The sequence below is a fragment of the Camellia sinensis genome, chromosome 12 (genome assembly GCF_055761805.1).
Source record: "Camellia sinensis isolate YWXY chromosome 12, ASM5576180v1, whole genome shotgun sequence".
Lineage (NCBI taxonomy): Eukaryota > Viridiplantae > Streptophyta > Magnoliopsida > Ericales > Theaceae > Camellia > Camellia sinensis.
In genome coordinates, this window is record NC_138972.1 from 129,065,129 (window position 1) to 129,085,478 (window position 20,350).

General features: G+C 36.7%; 1 protein-coding gene and 1 pseudogene across 4 annotated transcripts in view; both read right to left on the reverse strand.

The window, feature by feature from the left end:
* Window positions 1-200: 200 nt before the first annotated feature.
* LOC114267783 (protein FORGETTER 1) overlaps window positions 201-20,350 on the reverse strand; it is a 34,283-nt gene continuing 14,133 nt past the window's right edge. Inside the window, exons 9-33 of one of the 3 annotated variants that reach the window (XM_082899837.1) lie at window positions 13,045-13,105; window positions 12,884-12,965; window positions 11,756-11,878; window positions 11,497-11,640; window positions 11,257-11,356; window positions 11,047-11,181; window positions 10,197-10,262; window positions 9,720-9,781; window positions 9,474-9,601; window positions 9,233-9,326; window positions 9,001-9,098; window positions 8,789-8,924; window positions 8,449-8,555; window positions 7,586-7,681; window positions 7,392-7,479; window positions 7,141-7,261; window positions 6,793-6,904; window positions 6,324-6,447; window positions 6,176-6,253; window positions 5,931-6,049; window positions 5,594-5,647; window positions 5,367-5,469; window positions 3,039-3,167; window positions 1,902-2,013; window positions 201-610 (exon numbers count right to left, since the gene is read on the reverse strand). In XM_082899837.1, the coding sequence (XP_082755963.1) occupies window positions 579-610; window positions 1,902-2,013; window positions 3,039-3,167; window positions 5,367-5,469; window positions 5,594-5,647; window positions 5,931-6,049; window positions 6,176-6,253; window positions 6,324-6,447; window positions 6,793-6,904; window positions 7,141-7,261; window positions 7,392-7,479; window positions 7,586-7,681; window positions 8,449-8,555; window positions 8,789-8,924; window positions 9,001-9,098; window positions 9,233-9,326; window positions 9,474-9,601; window positions 9,720-9,781; window positions 10,197-10,262; window positions 11,047-11,181; window positions 11,257-11,356; window positions 11,497-11,640; window positions 11,756-11,878; window positions 12,884-12,965; window positions 13,045-13,105 (2,504 nt within the window). In that variant the 3' untranslated portion in view covers window positions 201-578. Of the gene's footprint in view, window positions 611-1,901; window positions 2,014-2,725; window positions 2,881-3,038; window positions 3,168-5,366; window positions 5,470-5,593; window positions 5,648-5,930; window positions 6,050-6,175; window positions 6,254-6,323; window positions 6,448-6,792; window positions 6,905-7,140; window positions 7,262-7,391; window positions 7,480-7,585; window positions 7,682-8,448; window positions 8,556-8,788; window positions 8,925-9,000; window positions 9,099-9,232; window positions 9,327-9,473; window positions 9,602-9,719; window positions 9,782-10,196; window positions 10,266-11,046; window positions 11,182-11,256; window positions 11,357-11,496; window positions 11,641-11,755; window positions 11,879-12,883; window positions 12,966-13,044; window positions 13,106-20,350 lie in introns of those variants that run through there. The other 2 variants (XM_082899836.1, XM_082899838.1) reach the window with 2 other exon arrangements.
* On the reverse strand, window positions 14,876-16,657 carry LOC145804776 (proline iminopeptidase pseudogene; annotated as a pseudogene). Its single transcript, XR_014347165.1, has one exon. The product of XR_014347165.1 is annotated as a proline iminopeptidase pseudogene (transcript).

The following is a 20,350-nucleotide window of genomic DNA, read 5'->3' on the forward strand; positions in this document are numbered from 1 at the left end:
GGTTTATACCAACTTAAAATAGATATTCCATGTGTTGGTTCAAAAAGCAAAACCTGAAAGTGTGGATTATAATTTCAATACATACAGGTATGTTTCATGCTATCAAATGGGGTGTGTTTGTGTGATACCATGTTTCAATTCCATAAACAATCTCTCATCAGTAAGGAATTCTAGCGAAGCAGACCGTATAGACAACAAGCTTTGAACCAAAAGCACTATATTGCATTTGCAACAGCTATTACATATCCTGGAAAACCATGTACACTGTATATATATATTGTGTTTGAGTTATACATTTTGGACGACATTAAACTGTGTTCGAGAATACTAGTCGAGCAAAAAGCACATGAACAAGAGCTCGGAAATCATCGTCTCCATTTCATACAATGCCATCAACCATAGCCAAAAATATTGTGTTTGAGATATACATTTGGACGACATTGTACTGTGATCGAACAATAGTCAAGCAAAAAGCATATGGACAAGAGCTCGGAAAACATCGTCAGCATTTCATACAATGCCATCAACCATAGCCAAAAATATCCAAAAATATCCTCCACCCCCGCCCTTGTTCCATCTCAATCATCGATATCTTGAACCCATGCCAAATCTGTCACCATTAATTTCAATTTCTCCAGGTAAGAATCTTGTAGCAGAAAATTTAAAAATAATCAATCATTAGGAGTATGAGACATATTCATCAAACGACACTAATGGTTTTTTTTCATCTTGTTTGTATAGAACATGACATCGCCTGATCTCAACAACAAATATCAATATAATAAATTGGATAAACTATATAAATTACCCTTTTGTACTTATTATAACACCTTACATTACACACAACCCCTTGAAGTTTTCTGGGTAACATACTATTAACTTTGATCACCAATTGCTAGGAAGGGCAATGAAGTGGGAATTATTCTGCTGGGTAAGGGCAAATAGAGGAGCAGGTTGTTATATTGGAGTTAGCAGGTTGTTATATTGTTATATTGGGAACAAAGAGATATTTCTTGGGGATGTTCATGTTTGGGTTGCCTTAGCATGATTTTCACCAAAGATAACATGATCATTTTAGTATTTCCATCGAACGGCAATAGGGTGAGGTGAGGGAGAACTTTGCCCACTACGAAAAGAGTTATATATTAAAATGGACCAAATGGTATTTTCGTAATAATAACTATTAAGATTAAACATACAATAAAAAATAAAATGGACCCTTGATCCCAACTCCAACCTCAACCAAGTTTCCCAAATTCATCCCTGTCCCCTATCAAGGGCAGAGAAAGAAGGGGTCCATATTGCCATCCCTACCCATAGCTTGACTACAATTTCTATAGCCAAAGTGACTAAGTGTAATAAGTGCAAAACTCAATAGTAGTTTAATTTCCCAACAAAAAATTCATTCAATTCGTCTATGGTATGCTTTATCCAAACAAACTTAAGTAACTGATACTCTTTTCTTTCTTTCTATTCCTTTCCAAAGATAATATCATAGACTATAGGTAAGAGCACAAAGATTTATCCTCCAGTGTCAGAGGCGTACAAGTCCAGAAAATTAAAATGACACATATTTTTAATATAATGCATAATGGGATTCATTCGAAAAGGTAAAATTGCTTTAAAATGGTCTACATGAAATTTGATGAGACAAGTTAAGCATGGTTTGATATTAAAATTCAATAGACAAATATTGTCCTCGAATGTTATTCTAATCTGTAGTACTCATGATTTAGTGCTAAAATCACTTAGTAACTTAAACTTCTGTCAAACAACTAGCATAAAGGCACAATACTAGAAAAGTACACAAATGTTTTTTTTTTTTTTGTGGAGACCATGAATAATGATACAATGTTATCGCTAATTGGCCGTGCATGCATGAAAGAGAGAAAGAAAGTCACCTTGAAGCACGGATGCAACTGCTGCATTTGGGACAAGGAGGCCAACAATTCGTTGATTGTCCGTAGTAGTCTCAATACGCACTACACGGAGTTGTTTATGGCTTTGGCAGGCCTGTACAGATAAATATGGTATGTAGAGATTTCAATTATTATAGATAAACATCTTGAAAATAATCACATTGTGAAAGAGGCATGGAAATGGAAAACCATATATATATAAATGCACAAATATAGACAGTGCTAAAACTACCCAAATAACCTCCATAGTTTTGAAAACGGTCAAATAGGAGGTTGTTTGTGTAAAAAACAACACATTAATGTAATATCACAATAGCAATGGTGTGCCAGTCACATGCAGGTGCCAAATGACAACTGCTAATCCGAAATTAAGCAGCAAAACCGACATCATTAAATAGGAAGGAGATTTGTCTAAAAGATCTAGTCATTAAGATGATTTCACAACAGTGGTGAGCTAGACTTGCACACAGGCGACAATAACAACTGTTATTCTGAAATTATGAAGTAAAACTAAGTACAAAACCACCATGGAAAAAAGTGAACAAAAGTGACCAATAGTGTTCTTTGCATCTAATCTTTTATAATTACATTCCTCAGACACCTACCCTCCACAACCAAAAAGGAACAAGATTGTACTCCCACAATGAAGCCAAGTGCACCAAAAATCACCACTGTTTTTCCAAAACATCCATTCCCCATCCCCAAACTAAAACAAATAATTTTATTATTTCACAGTTTATATTGAACATCGGCAGGATAGAACAAGTAATGACATGATTGACAAAAAAGCTAAGAGGACACCTCAAGAGTTGAAGAGATAGCAGAGAATATGGAAGAAATCAGGAAAAATCAAGATGGATATGATAATCTTCGTTAGAACTTGTAAACAACGCAGAAACGTTCTCACGAAGCAAGTGCAAGAGTTGGTTGCTTCACCCTAATATTGAGATTTCACTGAAAACTGACATACACAAACATAAAAATTAAAAAATATAGACCTTGATTACAAGTCTTCCATGGCTTTGAAGGGGACTACCAATGGCAATAAGGATCTCATTTAAATATAAAATGTCAGCAAAAATCACAAAATCAAAGAAAGAAGCAAAAGGGTTAAGTTACCTGCTTAGAGATGGCCTTCTCAATCGATCCCCAAACAGGAAGGATAAGGCCGCCTAACACATTTTCCTCCCGCAGTCTTCTTCCAATCATACAGAATTTACCAACCTTGCAATTAGGGCCATGCATACACTGCAGGTCAAGGCAACTGTAAGCCACTGGAACAAGTAAGCTAAGATAGCATTGGCAATAAGGCATACCTACCCAAATTTAATCCTTGGAAAATTTTAACATGCAAGACAAATTCAGCTAAAAAACTTGCGGCTGAAGCTTTCAAACAAATTCTAACCAACAAGAAAATTGATGCCAAAAAATATCTAATGTCTTATTGCAGTAGAAAAGTATCAACTCAACTTTTACCTTGCTCGATAGCATAATGAATACATTATTCTAATTGTCTTCAACACTTGCCAAGTCAAAAGTGCAGATATGTGCACACATATATTTGTATAAATTTTTTCCTTAAAAAGTATAGCTTATGCATAACTTATTTCAATTTGTCATTAGTTTATATAAATCTGGTTGGTCAACCGATGACCCATTGGTATCATTTTCAAATTAACATTTATAGGTTTTCAATTTGTCATTTAATGATTCACCCAAAAGGATTTTATTTTTAAACTTGGTAACCCATAGCTTAATTAATGATGAATGACTGAAATTCCATATCAGACTTAATATTTAAAATATATATATAGATATTACCAAATAATCCAAAATGTTTCTGGCACTTGGAAAACTTAATTCTCAAATTTTCAAAATTTTGATAAATTCATATCTAGATTTTGAAACTCTTAGAACACACTTTGTTAAAAAGTTTGTACAAATTTCCTTACTACACCATACACATGTTCCCTTCATTTTTCATTCAAGGAGAGATTTGTCAAGGCAATTGTAGTCCTGAAAACTTTCAACAATGTTGAATTCTTGACAATTTTTGAAAAATGTCATTATGTGAAACTTCAACAAATGTACAAAGCCAGCAGCAATCAACAATACCGCAGTCCTGACCCACATACACCATGGTCATTCTGTGCAAACTACAAGAACGTCGCAGGTCCCAGCAACTTCAACGCCACAATGCCAGCAACCACCCCAATTCTTTTGGTTCAAGCTGGCCATTTCATGTCAACCTTTCGACGTGCCAAGTTGAAGATCCCATGATTTTTTTTTTTTTTTTTTTTGGGATAAATAAGTTGAAGATCCCATGATTAATGAGTCAACACAAACAAATCTCATTATTGGTAAAAGCATAATTGGTAGGATTATAGTTATCAAATCCCAGGATTGGTGCAATCATAAATAAATCTCATGATCGTGGTTGTTTACTAAATTTATATTTCAGCATGTGTAATGTATCATCTACCTATAATATATGCATGATTAATGTATCAACATATCAAGTAAATATAATAAACACGTAGCTCTATGGGATTTTGTGTGGACACAGGTCATAAGACCAAACCACGTTATACCTTCGTGTTTTATCTTTTTTTCTTTTTTCTATGTTCAATCTAACAAAAGTCGAAGAAAATGCAAGCTATGAAATCATTAGAAGTTAGCACGAACATGATCCATCAGAGCATCGTCTGTAAGTTTTTTAATACATAAAGATTCATCAAGAGGCAGCAAAGAATGGTTGCACAAATAACAAACATGTAAGACTCACCAGTCAGTAACTAATCTGGAAAAATTAGCCAACACGAAAAAACAATCAGCCGACTTTGATTTATGCTTAACAAAGACTGTTAATGTAGAATCATATTACCTTTCATTATTCTTCCAAGCAAAAAAATGATATAGACGTTTGTAAACAATTGGGACAAGGATCACCTTTCTTTGGTTTGGCTTTATTTGGTTATAAGCAACAAATTATTATCCCCTACCTGATATACTGTGCACAGGTCCTACCAAATATAACTGAACAAGAAACCTACCCACCCAAACATTTTATTGTGAGAAATTTTTGAAGGAAGAAGAGGTTGGTCACATCAGAAACGTGGAACCTCCCAAACTAGTATATGAGCTTTGTGGACCTCTCCACTCATTGCCATCTGACTTTCAGATTTATTCTATATTACGATACCAAAGACATTTCCATTTCTGGAGGTTCAGTCAAGACTTAATCACTTTCTTCCGTTCAATCATTTAGTTATGTTATTGTGTTCTGCCAAATAATGTCTGTATAATCTGTTGGTCTATCTCTCCATGCAGAGTCAGTGTTGCAAAGTATATGAGCATCATGGGCCTCTCTAATTATTACCAATAGGGGTTGCATTGCTGCTTTAACCAAAAAAAAAAAAAAAAAAAGAGCAATCACCAAGGATTTACCTGTTTGGATGAAACTTTGTACTCATCTTCCCAACCACTACAAGCCTTCTCTAAAGATGAAATCTTTCTGTACTTGTTTTTCAGTTCAACTAAAGACATCTCCCTGGAAAATGGTAGAGAGGAATAGAGTACATGTGGCAATGAATACTACAGAACTGATCCAAGAAAAAATAAGGGCAAGAAAACCGAACAGCAGGCTGGAACTGATCAACAAATATTTTTCATACCTAAGTGACTCCCCAATAGCAGGCCGGAATAACTTGTAAAATCCAGCAGCAGTACTGAAACACATTAGAAAAGAAATTACGAAATTCGGAAGCTTTTTTATTTAAAGGACATTCATGGCAGAATACATATGAAAAGATTGTGTAATGCTTTCAAATGTGTTCAATGTAGTCCAAGAAACTAATAAGATCTTTTTCTTTTTCTTTTTTTCCTTTTTAAATAAATATTTATTATTATATAATCTAGCTCATATAACTTTCTTCATTAATCTACATAGACAGTTTTGATAACTATAACATTTAAAAGAAAAAAGGGTTACAAAGTACACAATTGTCATACCCTTCAACTGCTAAAAGGAAGTGTCGCCTTCCCATCCATTCTTTCTTAGATTCATAAAATCCATTATTAGTTGAATAAGAGCCATCCTTTTGCTTCTCCTCCAGCAATGCAGATGCAGACTGCATACAAAGAACCAGATATAAAACTTTTGTAGTTATGTCCCCATCAGATTGGGACGCAAGACTTGGTTTGGCTTGATTTATATATAATCACATAAAGGAAAAGGAAAAGAAATAAGAAAAAACCTTCCATGGGATTCCACGATCCAGGATGAAGGTAAACAGTAAAGTGGATGCCCCAGACATACGGTCAACATGAACAGCCTGGAAGAAGATTGAAGTTAATATAACATTTCCAAAGTGAAGCCAGTAAGGGCAACGACAGAAGCATAACCTTTGGAGTTCCCTGTAATTCAATAGTGCTAGCTTTCATATCAACAATCCCCAAGTCAAAATACCCATCAATGCGTGCTTTCTCAACGACAAGATCAAGGATGCTGACAAATAACTCAAAGAGCCTGTATTTACATGGTGATATCAACTGTTATAAGCATGCTGATGTAGCACCAAGAAGAAGAAAGAATATCAAATCAGATCAATATCTGAATAATTAATATCCAAAACCATAGTCACTTAAAACCATTACATATAAGCCATATATGTAACCCTAAAGAAAAGTTAACTAAAAATAAATCAATACAATAATTAAATCCCAAGAAGAAAATAAAACCTAATAAAATTATAAAATTCAATACATATACAATGCCAAAATAAATCATTAAATCTTTTACTTCAATACCATTACGTTCCCCATCACACGCATAAATGGAATAGTCACAAGCACTAGAAGACAAACCACAGACCCGTTTTGAATATCAGGTGGCAGCCCTAAGAGCCGATTAAGGAAGCGTCCAACATCATTCAGATCTGAATCTTTTATTTTGCCAGAAAATATTCCAGAGTCCTTCCCATTACCTAGAGATGATAATAAACAGGAATGTAATCATCAAACATCATCGAATGATAGTTAAAAGATTCTGCACTTAGAATGACAGAGAATCCTTTAAATAAAATTTAATTAAGAGCTGAAGATAGGGAATAGATTTTGGTAATATTTTAAAGCTAACAAGAAAGAAAAAAAGAAATGAAAATTGAACAAATAACACATTATCTAATTCAGGTGTAACAAGACAATACATACAAAAATATACCTGGATTTGTCTCTCTGATTATTCCAACAGAAACAAGAGCAGCTTTCGCCTTTACAATAAAACATTGGATTGCATCTGGTTTTTCAGAAGAACACCCTGGTGGCACAACTGGCAGAGGTTCCTGGAAAACAAAAAAAATAGCAATATCAAATATCATCCAATTTCGGGAAGTAAAAAAGGGGAGAGAGAGAGAGATTGAAAAACATTAGTGGATATGACGGGATAATGAAAATAATGTTACAAATAAAAACCTGCTCCATGATTCCTCTGTACATGATCATCAGGGCCTTCTTTCCATAGGCACTATCATAGTTATAAGCACTCAGAGATAGTCCAGCCCTGCAAAACACTCAACAGCATTACAACTGATACTATACAGGTTTAATAATAATAATTCTGTACCAATGAACTCAATATCCCCAGACCAAATATAAATCCAGCTCACCGACGGTCTCCCTGCGTTAAGGCTCCAAGAGACTCTAATCTTTTCGCAACAATGGATGCAAATCGGCATTCACCACCAAGATTTGTAAACATTAGCCTGCAAAGACATACAAAAGCCACTTGATGAAAGAAAAGGCAAATAAAAACCTACAATAATCTGATCCAACACGTGAAACAAGTCAAAAGAATTGGATCATGGCATCTATTAAGAGGTATATATATTGTCTTATGCCACACTTCGCTTGTAATAAGCCACATAAATTCACTGATGTCAAAACTTTCAAATGCCAAAATGGTCAATAAACTCACTGATGTCAAAACTTTTAAATGTCAATACAAAAGTGAATCAAAACAATAGAATATATAATACAATGTTTTGTGGAGTGTATGATACACAACATAGACATCCTTGTCCAACTATTAGAGATCAGCTACCCATCCTTCCGTCATATTTGACATTTTTGAGATGCCAAAGTGAAACTTTTTACGTGCCAAGTGCAGCAAAAGCATCATAGCACTCGAACAAATAATCGAGGTCTGAACAGCTGTCACTTATTTTCGAGATACACTCCAGCACCAGCAGATCTACACCACTGGCAAAAAGGTTATTACCCAGTTCAGGTTGACTTGGTAGTAGACAGCTTATCTATTCATATATTATCCTTTTATTTTACTTATCCATAATCCATTTATAAAAGATATGTCAATCAAATAACTGTACCAATTATTTATAATGAAGCTCTAAAGACATTCTTGACTTTTAGAATCACCCCTATCCTGCTCTCTCGCTCTCACTCTCCACTCATATCCTATCCATAAATAATGTTATTACAACTCAGATTAGAAATAGAATGCAATCTCTACCTATACTGAGGTGCAGAAGCTTGATTTGACCGGTGAGTTCTTCCAAATTGTTGAATTGCACGGTCAGCACTCCACGGTAGTTCTAGTGTTAAATGAACTCTTCTTTTCTGCAAGAAAGAAATGAAAAGAAAAAAGAACAAAAAAAAGAGCCAAAGGGCACATCATAAGTAAAAGAGCCAACTCAAAAGTAGTTCATGAACCATAGCATATGATGCGAAGAGTTCACTGTTAATTAGGAATTCAGTTCTTAATGTGCGATCATATGCAGAGAACTAAATTACTGTAGACACTTATGAACCATGCCATGAAGATGTAAAAAATATCACAAAGCTAAATCTACCTGATTTACTGCCCTTCTGTCTGCCTGCAAAGAAACACCAGCTGATCCAGCTTCAGAAATGATTGCAACCAGCTTCTTACCATCCATGAAGAGCTGCTTCTCATGCATATTGACCATTTCCATGGGTACATCCTTTCTAAAGCAACCATTGAAGGTGATTCAGCCGCCACAAGATAGAATTAAATATTGAATGAAAGCATGTGAAAACTCACGTGCTGCGTGACTGATATGTGACACCTTTCACATCAGAGGTCCGAACAAGCATGCCTCGCCTCCCAGTGATTTCTGCAACTTTATCAGGTCCTCCAAGCTGCACAAACATTGGAAGTCATTAAGAGGAAAAAACTAAGATGCATGCCAAATATATATATATATATATATATATAGAGAGAGAGAGAGAGAGAGACAGACAGACAGGGTGAAAGAATGTCATGTTGCAACTACCTGATCAATAATATCATCCAATGGATTGTTTGGAAGCTCCAAAGAACGAATTGCGTCCAAAATTTTTGATTGACGCTCCACAGCACCTTCATACCTAAGAACATATATACAGAATGTGATACTACCAACAAACACTGGTTAAATAAAAATTGCAACAAAACTGCATGGCAAGCAACCAAAAATAACATTGATAAATGAATTAAAGGAAAAAATTATGAACCACTTCTGCATATATGAATACCTCTTTAATAGTTCTGCAAAAGAGGCATTTCTCGCTTGGAGATCTTTTTCTCCGTTGACTGAATGACACGACAAATCCCCAGATACTGAATCTATAACAGGTGGGACTAAACATGTAGGATGGACAACCTGGCCACAAAAGGAACATTGATTGGAGCACTTTCTCTCTTTCCAACAAAAAATGGATACAAAACATAAAACATCTACAAAAAACTTAGCCATGCAAACAATAATAAAAGAAACATACCTCTTCCGGATTGTAAGTGTCACGGATCTGAAACTCATCAGAGGATTCCGCTTCAAAATCAGCTGAATTGATGAACAGAAAACCAGTAAGAAAAAGAACAATTTGTAACCCAGGCATCACATCTTTATAGTTATATTTTTTTACCAACTAAACAAGGATATGAGAGAAAACAACAAATGAAGCTTCAGATGCATTTTGTGCTAATGCCAAATACTAATGCACCCAAAGAAGGCTTCAAAATAATTTGGAAAGCATAAAACATGCAGTGGAATTCAAAAGAAAAATTACAAGACAATAGGATAAATGTTAAATAAGACCTGGAAGAAGGTGATGAAGATAGAAAAGTGGAGCTGAATGATACTACAAAGGTGATGAAAGGAAAGTATATCTAATATTCAAGTAAATGATACGACAAAGGGAGAATGGCCAATAAGAAACTGCACAGGATCTGCCACATTCTGGTTTTAAGAAACTTACATTCAGATTCTTCCTCAGTTTCATCATCACTCTCAGCTTCCCATTCAGTAGATACAGCGTCAGAAGCTGCTGCATTGATGAAACTGAAACTAGTAAAAAAATGATTACCAGTAGAGCTAAGAAGCAAGGACACAGACAAAGACACAGACGGGATACAACATGTGACACGCCAACATGGATATTTTCATAAAATGCAAGACATGAGACCTAAGGGACACAAAAAATATGTAGTTTAATTCATTTATTATATGTTACATTATATATGGTTTTATTTTGTCATTGAAAATAATAAAATAAAATAAAAGGGCAACATAACACTAATTTCTATAAAACAACATTGTTTTTCTTTTATTAGTATCCTAAGTTAGTTTGTTCAAACTTATAATTAGTTTCATGTGTCTAAACCATGGATACATGTCCCCTAAGTGTCTAAAGCGAGTTCGTGTTTAAAAAATATTTTTAAAATAAGTGTCTCACATGTTGGAAAGTGTCCGACGAGCATTGGTGTTCCACAAGGATACGTCTTTAAAGTGCTAACTTTAATAAGGAGATAAACATAGGAGTGATGACCAAAAATGAAGCTTCAGGTGCATATGACATGTCATGATGCACCCAAGAAGGATACAAAGATTTTGATGAGCATGTAATATCCAATGGAATTCCAACAAAAAAAATACATAACAATATCAAAAAACGTTAAATAAGACATGGTCAAAGGTAATAAAGATAGAAAAGTGGAACTGAATGAAAGGGAAGGATATCTATTTTCCAAATCAGTGATACTATGAAGGAGACACGGTCAATAGGAATATGCACAGGATCTGCCACATCCAGGTTTCAAGAAACTTACATTCAGATTCTTCGTCACTTTCAACATCACTCGATACTTTGCATTTTGCAACTTTCCTAACTCTCTCATTAACTGAAACATCAGGTGTTTCTGAGTGTCTTTTTCGATGAAGCTTCTTTATACTTTCACTTTCCTCTACAAGAATTAAAATAACAAGTGAAACAAAATTGGCAGCAGAAAAAGACAGAAAATGTATAAACCATAAAATACCTAGGGGTGGTTGAGGCTTTACAGGCAAAGGAAAATATTCTTCAACAAATTTTAACAATAGCTCCCGAGGTCCCGAAATAAAGCCATCAAGGTCAAGACCCTATATCAAAGAACGTTGCATGAAAACAAATCGGCATTAAACAATACACATCACATGAATTTTGATGAAAAAGGCATACATAGTTATTTTCAAACAAAGACAAAAAGTGCATAACCAGAATGCAATTGAAACAGACTCACATATTTTGCCACAGCTTCCTCAGTTCGTGCCTCTCCAGTACTCTGTATGCCAATAACCACACACTTGTTCTCCATCAATGCTTGTTTAGCAAGTCTTACAATTGCAGACACCTTAGCTGACATACACATGTGTTTAAAGAAACGCTACAATAGCACACAGAAAAACACATTAAAAAACAACTAAATAAGAGAATCAAGAAATTAAAACTGAGATACCGTATCAAACAATGAATCACAATGAACTTTGCAGACTACAAACCTGATGGCTTGCCCAGTATAATCTCCAAAGAGGATTGGGTTTCTTGTCAATGAGAAATTCACTTGCTGATAGCAATTCCACTCTCAACTCAGCCCAAAATTCTGCTGCTTTATTATACATATCCTGAAAACATGTCAAGAGACCAAATCGAGTTTATACACAGCAGGAAGAATAAGCACAAAAAATTCTTCTCCAACTGAAAAAAATTCACCAAGTTAACTAATCATATTTTAAGTAAACTTAATACATAGTGCTACTGTCGCAACATATTTACACAGAAGCAAGATAGGATGAAAAGACCACTCACTACATGAAGAATAATAACAGAGAAAATAAAAGAAAAAATGCAAGGATCTGTACCAACATTCCACCTATTTTGATTGACATCTTCAAAAGAAATAAAAAATAAAAATCCAGAGTTACAGTAACTTGTGTTGATTCTTTTATTTCCCGTTTGGTGTTCTTTACTGGATTCATTTCATACAGGTTGAGTGAAACCTGTACTCCAGTTTTTTCATAACATCTGATTTAGGAAATGATCAGTCCATTTTTTTTTCCTTCTTTTTTGCATTGCTAGTAAAAGCATTTTAGGTAGCAATAAACAAGTTGAGATTGAAGTAACATTCAGGATTGCCACCAGTCCTTGCTACAATTAATGAAAGCAATGATGATCTCTCAATATGCCAACTGAAAACTTGAAGGCACATAAGAAATTTCTTTGACTTCACTTGCACAATATCTGAAAGACTAGGCATTAGCATTTTCCGTATAACTTTAAAGGACTTGCTCAGTTTAGTCCCCAATAATGGAGGTGCACAACGGGTGGACAGTGTACAGACCCAAATTTTGGCTCTATTTATACAAAATTCGTCATATTCAAACTCAAAACCTCGCGGTTGTTGGGGCCAAATTTTAACCACAAAAACAGTATCCCTGATATACTTAAAAGGTGTTAAACAGTAAGGAAACTACTCAAAGAGTTAATAAGCATAGATATCACATGGTGATTCACATTAAGAAACAAAAACACATATAGTTGACAAAAGTAGAATTGACAGAAAGGGAAACATTTTACTTAATACTCAATTTCTTGCTCTTGATTAACAAAAGAAGAAAATTAAAATATACCATCATTTTGGCATCTAATGGTACTTCAACAGTTTCAAACTCTGCCCCTTTGTAGCTCAGCGTACGGCATACATACATCCCTCTGAGGAAAAACAGCTGTGCTTAAATTGACATAGTAACTTATAACACATTGCTCCAAAATGAAAATGCTATATTATAACCTTGCTTTCATGTCCATGGCAACAAGCTCTAGAGCTCCAACACCGCCTTTCCCTATAGCACCTGCAATTAAGTCCCACAAATTTTACATAATTTACCAAAACTTCCACGGACAGATGCACCCACACAGGCACACAAAGAGGACAAGACTGCATGATCAAGCAAACCAAATCAAAGATCATAAGATACTGAGAAGCACGAATACTTCTAAGAAAGTGACATGTCCATATCCAACATGTGTCAAACACCAACACTCGTCAAACACTTCATGACACGTCCAAAACGTGATGGAGACATGTCCAAACCAGTTAAAAATACTGTATTATTGATTGATGTCTATTGTTGTATTACAAGATTGATAAATTACAATTCCTATACAATCTATATATAGAAGGAAATGTGGTAGTAGGTGTAGTGGAGGTGATAGTGGGTTAGGTGAAGTGGAGTGTGTGGTGAAGTGGAGGTAGGTGAAGTGGAGTGTGTAGTGGAGTAGGTGAAGGTAAAGATGGGAAATTCTAACAGCCCCCCGCAAACTCAAGGAGGAGAGAAACTAACCAACTTGAGTTTGGAGAGAGTAACAAAACAAGAAAATACATAAAAATAAAAAAGGATAGGAGACACTGTATGGTCGTGTCAGACCGTTGGTGAAGACACTGTATGGGGTGTCATAACGTTGGAGAGGACACTGTATGGTGGTGTCAGACCGATGTAGAAGACAGTTTATGGGGTCATGTCGGACCGTTGTAGAAGACAGTTTATGGGGTCATGTCGGACCGTTGTAGAAGACAGTTTATGGGGTCATGTCGGACCGTTGTAGAAGACAATGTTGTGACAGTTTACAGAGTCTTGTCGGACCCATAAAGGAGCTAACCGGAATCAATGTCGGGACAGTTTACAGAGTCTTGTCGAACCCATAAAAAATCGCATCCGCAAAAGGTGCGCTCAATTTTTCAAAAGGCGTGCCATCAAAAGGCGTGCCCAATCCATAAAAAGGCGTGCCATCAAAAGGCGTGCCCAATTCATCAAAAGGTGTGCCAGACATGATGGCGAGGCACGTGAGTGTCTTGGCTGGCGTGCCCGTTTGTCGTCTGGCGTCAAGGGGCGCGCGATACGCGTGGCTGCCTTGGCTATTTAACCAAGACGAAGGCTGAGGCCGAGGCAGAGGCTGAGACAAGAAACTGAGAGAAACCTCTGAAAATTTGCATTCTGAAAGACTCGGTAAACACTCTGTAACCCAGAAAAAAATGGCTTCGTCTTCCCGTAGTCTGCTCACTCTCTTTTCCGACCTCAACGAGTCAACAAGAGAGATAACTAGTGCGGTGGCACTGGAACCTCAACCAAGCGCCCCGGAGTTTGCTCCGTTGAACTTTCCGATGCGGTCTGTGGAGCAAAGAATGGCAGTGCAAACGGATGTGGAGGCCAATCAGTATACATTGAAGTCATGTGTGGAAACCATGACTGCGGTTACAAATTTGTCAAACCGGCTGCAGAGTAGGACAAATGAGGTGCAGCATTTAAATTCCCAGCTGGCTCTGCTCCAACGCATGTATAAGGATGCGCGAGCAGAGATAAGCGTGCTAAGGGCAGAAAATAAGGAGCTGAAGCGAAAGGCCACCGTGATGTTCCGATTTGGAGGGCCGCCATATGTTGCAGTGGAGGAACAGGGAGTAGTGATCGTGCCCAGTGGAGTGGGAAATACGGAGGCAACACCGTCAAGGGCCGCTCAGGACGGAGGCAAGAAGAAAAGACCGGCGGAATAGGTGAAAAGAAAAATCCCACTGTGGGTGTGGTTGTTGGGTTTTTGTTTGTTTGTGTTTTGTGGTGTTTTTTTTTTTTTTTTTTTTTTTTTTTTTTTTTTGTGTAAAATTGTGATCGGGGTTGATCCCTGAGATGAATAAAATATGGGTTGTTGTGAAAATTTGTAAATTTTTTTTTTTTTTTTTTTTTTTTTTTTTGGTATGTATCCATGAAAGAGAGGAATATTAGAGAAAAGTTGATTTAGTCGGGGCAAAAGTTAATATAGTGGAGGTGTAAGTAATATAGTATAATAAACATATATATATATAAAATAAAAAGAAGAGTGGGTAGTAAAATAAAAAGAAAGAAGGGACAAAAGGGATGAATGAATGGTGGGTTCTGCTTTTGTCTGTGTAGAGGGAGGTTGGGTTTTAAAATAAGGGGAATCATGGATATGATATGATGAAAGTGGGTCTAGTGGAGAGAAAGAGACCAGAGAGATAATCAGTGGGTCTAATGAGTCTGTGGTGTGTGTTGGATGGGAATCTTTCCTGGCTATGGCAGTAGGCGCGACCAGAGAGAAAAAGCGATCGGATCAGGCTCGATATAATGCGGATCGATCACGAACACAGGGTAGAGATAAGTGGATCCATTGGAGGCGTACTTGAGAACCGGGTTGTTATGGATCCATGGCTGCCCTCGAAGCTTCGAGACGATGGTGCGCTCCTCAAAGTACTGCTCAATCGACGACGTGGGACTCAGCAATAGTCCTATCTCATTGGATGATCACTCAGGGTCAACAGAGTTTAATCTCTTCCAGTAGGCATCGATGAAACTTTCCCTTTCATTTTCTGGAATAAGATCTCTAAATGACTCCCAAGCATCAGGGTATATAGCTGCAGCACCACCCTCATAAAACCAATCAAGTTCCTTCTTCCGCATCAAAAAGATCCCTCTAAGAATGATGCCAGTAACCTTGTCTGGGTGTGATTGGCTGTATGCAAGAGGGTGTGATTGGCTGTATGCAAGAGCAAGTGTACTTCCCCATGACCCACCAAACACCTGCCATTCCGGAATTTCCAGGTGTTTTCTTAGCTTTTCTATGTCTTCAACAAGATCCCATGTTGTGTTCTCCTCCAAGCAAGCATGCGGTGTGCTCTTACCTGCACCTCGCTGATCAAATAGAATGATCCGGTAAAAGTCTGGATCAAAGAATTTCCTGTTACTGGGAGATGTTCCACCTCCAGGGCCCCCATGGAGAAAAACAACTGGATGCCCATTTGGATTTCCAGACTGCTCCCAATAGATTGTGTGAATGTCTGAAACCTTCAAAAACCCAGAACTGTACGGCTCTATATCGGGATAAAGATTCCTATTTAATTCCTGAAATTCTTTCTCTGACTCCATAGATGCTACGATTTTGAGATGAAGATTTTGAGCACGCAACCCTAAATTCTTTCTTCCAGAGAAGATAGTGAGATGACAGAGAGATTGGGACTGGGATTGAGATGGAATGAGTATGGGAATTGAGGAGAGGGGTTTGGGAGCTGCTGGAGGTCTCAAATTGGTTGAGGTCCGGCGGGCGGTCAAGGCAAAGTTGCCGCCCGCCGGAAGGCGAAGAATACCAAGAATTTAACCTTGCTCTGATACCAAGTTAAAAATACTGTATTATTGATTGATGTCTATTGTTGTATTACAAGATTGATAAATTACAATTCCTATACAATCTATATATAGAAGGAAATGTGGTAGTAGGTGTAGTGGAGGTGATAGTGGGTTAGGTGAAGTGGAGTGTGTGGTGAAGTGGAGGTAGGTGAAGTGGAGTGTGTAGTGGAGTAGGTGAAGGTAAAGATGGGAAATTCTAACAAAACCTATCCTATTTTTTTGAAAAAAGTACACTTGGACACCTTTCAAACAATACATGTGTCCATAGCTTAGAAAATACATAAAACACATTACAAGGTTTTCAAAAAAAAATCCGATCTGCTGGAAATTTGTGTTAATGTATATAATAAGATAGTGGCATGCTATGAAGCATGGACACTTCAAAATCAGTGCCGTGGCAGTGTCCGACACGCGGACATGCCGGGGACACGTACGTGTCCCTTTAATTTAATGATTTTTTTGGAAGGGGACACGGCGGGGACACGGCAGGGACACGCATGTCCATTTTGGGACATGCCATGGAACACAGCGGGGCTCAGTTTTAAATTTATTATATTTATTTGGGGTCAAAGTGTAATATTTAAAAAAATTTATAAAAAAAAAACATGTGTAAAAGCCCTAAATCGAACAAAGAAAGAGTGAAGGAAGTCAGTCAGACCTTGTGAAGACCTCTCTCTCTCAGTCGAAGACCCTGTCTCTTTGTTGAAGTCGATCGAAGCCCTCCGATCCACTCGTCTTAGTCTCTGTCTCAATCGATCCACTCGTCGCCTCAATCTCTGTCTCAGACCACTCGTCTCAGTCTCTGTCTCAGACCTTCGATCTAGACGACTTCGAAGGTAAGCCCCTCTCTCTCTCACACTCGCTCTCTCTCTCTCTCTCTCTCTCTCTCTTTGCTCTCTTGACTGAGTTAGATTTAGATTTTTATTTTTATTTTTTAATACGTTTATATATATAAATATACATGTAAGATTTTATTTTATTTTATTTTATTTCATTTTGTTTGTAATTATATGTTAATATATATGTATATATAAAACTGTTTTTTTTTTTTTGGTTTGTAATTATATGTTAATATATATGTATATATATCTAAAAAAATTATAGGTTTATATATATAATGGTTATAATTTATATATAATGTTAAGGTTGATGTTAATTTATAATGGTTCTCATTTTTTTTTTTAAAATCATTCTAATGTTAATGTTAATTTATAATGGTGATAATTTATAAGAAAAATGTCTAGCTCAAATTCTGCCAGTAACACACAATCTGCATTTGATGCTGAAGATGATAAGTCACTGTGGAAATATGTGACTAGATTAGAAAAATCTGGTGCAAGAGGAGGGAACTATACTTTTCAATGTGCTTATGTGAAGAACATTATTGGATGTTGAATGTTTTCCCCTTATATTTATTATTGGATGTTAAATCTTTTACCTCTCTTATATTTATTGAATTAATGTTACTATGTTAGTGTTTGTTAATTTTAATTTAGGATAAATGTAATATGAATCTACATAACATATAAAAATTAAAAAATAAATAAAAAATTCGCCGTGTCCCCCGCCGTGTCCGTGTCCCCATTTTTTGAAAATTGCCGTGTCCCGTGTCCATATCCGTGTCCGTGTCCATGTCCGTATCCGTGCTTCATAGGTGGCATGTATATAATATGATAGTGGTGTTGGTGGCAGATAGTGACATGTATAGAATATGATAGTGGTGTTGGTGGCAGATAGTTGCATGTATATAATATGATAGTGGTAGATAGTGGTAATATATAATATGTAAGTGGCATATAATGGGTTATAATGATATTTGTAATATCTCCTATATAAGGAGTGTCATTTGGTCTTGTAAAATAAGAAGTTTTGAATATAACAGAAATATATTCCTTCTTCCTCATATTTTCGGAGTTCTTCTTCCTCATATTTTCTAAGTTGGTATCAAAGCAACAAAAAACACAGCAGCCCTAAAACCGTCATAGCCATGTCGGAAGTCACGTCCGAAACCACTTCAACCCCTGCCGCTGCCATTCCGGTGAAAACGTCCAACTCTCACTCTGTCCAAATCACCATCATCCGCCTAAATGGTGATAATTTTCTCCGTTGGTCACAATCTGTCCGGATGTATATCCGTGGGCAAGGAAAGATCGGTTACATCACTGGTGACAAGAAGGCTCCTGCTGTTAATGATCCGCTGTTCGACAGTTGGGACGCTGAAAACTCCATGGTTATGACATGGTTGGTCAATTCCATGGAGGAGGATATAAGCTCTAATTACATGTGCTATACTACTGCACAAGAGTTGTGGGATAATGTTAGTCAGATGTATTCTGACCTAGGAAATCAATCTCAAGTTTTCGAATTAACTTTGAAGTTGGGAGAGATTCGGCAAGGACATGATTCCGTCACCAAATATTTCAATTCGTTGAAAAGGTTGTGGCAGGATCTTGAGATCTTCAACACATACGAATGGAAATCGGTTGACGACTGCAACCACCACAAGAAAACTGTGGAAGACAGCCGTATTTACAAGTTTCTTGCCGACCTCAACATTGAGTTCGATGAAGTACGAGGAAGAATTATTGGCAGACCTCCTCTCCCATCCATTGGCGAAGTATTTGCCGAAGTCAGAAGGGAAGAGAGCCGAAGGAGCATCATGCTTAAGAAAAAAGGTACTGGTGAATCAATTGAAATTTCTGCTTTAATTAGCGATGCTGCGGCCAACAAGGCTGCAAATTACCAGCACAGGTTTGATGATAAGCCACGGGTCTGGTGTAATTTTTGCAACAAGCCTCGCCATACACGCGAAACGTATTAGAAGATCCATGGCAAACCTGTCAACTGGAAAAGCAGCAAACAAGGAGAGAAGAATCGTGGCTTTCCTACGGCTAATGAAGCCAATTCAGGTCCCTTCAACAAAGAGCAGATTGATCAACTCTTAAAGCTGATAAAATCCAACTCCTCATCCGGTACTCCTAGTGTTTTGTTGGCACAAACAGGTAGAAATCCTAAAGCCTTCTCTTGCCTAAACTTCTCTCCGTGGATCATAGATTCCGGTGCCTCCGATCACATGACTAGTTTTTCCCATTTATTTAGTACCTATTTCCTTTGTTCTGGTCATAACAAAATCAGAATAGCCGATGGTAGTTTTTCACCTATTGCAGGAAAAGGATTTATTAAACTAACTGAGAAAATTAATCTCAATGCTGTTCTTCACGTCCCCAACTTAGCCTGTAACCTTTTGTCTGTCAGTAAACTATCTAAGGATTCTAATTGTCGTGTTACATTTTTTGAATCCCATTGTGAATTTCAGGACCAGAACTCGGGAATGATGATTGGGCGTGCTAGGATGCTTGAAGGTCTTTACTACTTTGATAAAGTACCTGTTAGTAATAAAAAAGCTCAGAGCTTTAATAGTACTAGTTCAATCTCTGTTAGAGAAAAAATAATGCTATGGCACTATAGGTTAGGGCATCCTAGTTTTCTTTATCTGAAACATTTATTTCCAGAATTATTTAAAGGGATTGATTGTTCTTCTTTTCATTGTGAAAGTTGCATTTTTGCAAAATTTCATCGCTCTACTTATTTGCCAAAACCTTACCAGGCTTCCAAACCTTTTTATTTGATTCATAGTGATGTTTGGGGCCCTTCTAAAATCACTACTCTTTCTGGTAAAAGATGGTTTGTTACATTTATTGATGACCATACCCGCTTATGTTGGATTTATTTGATGAATAAAAAATCTGACGTGAAAAATTTATTCACAAATTTTTACAATATGATTGAAAACCAATTTCAAACCAAAATTGATATTTTACATTCTGATAATGGAACAGAATATTTCAATGAGCAGTTGGGTGAGTTTTTGGAAAAAAATGGAATTTTTCATCAATCTACATGTCG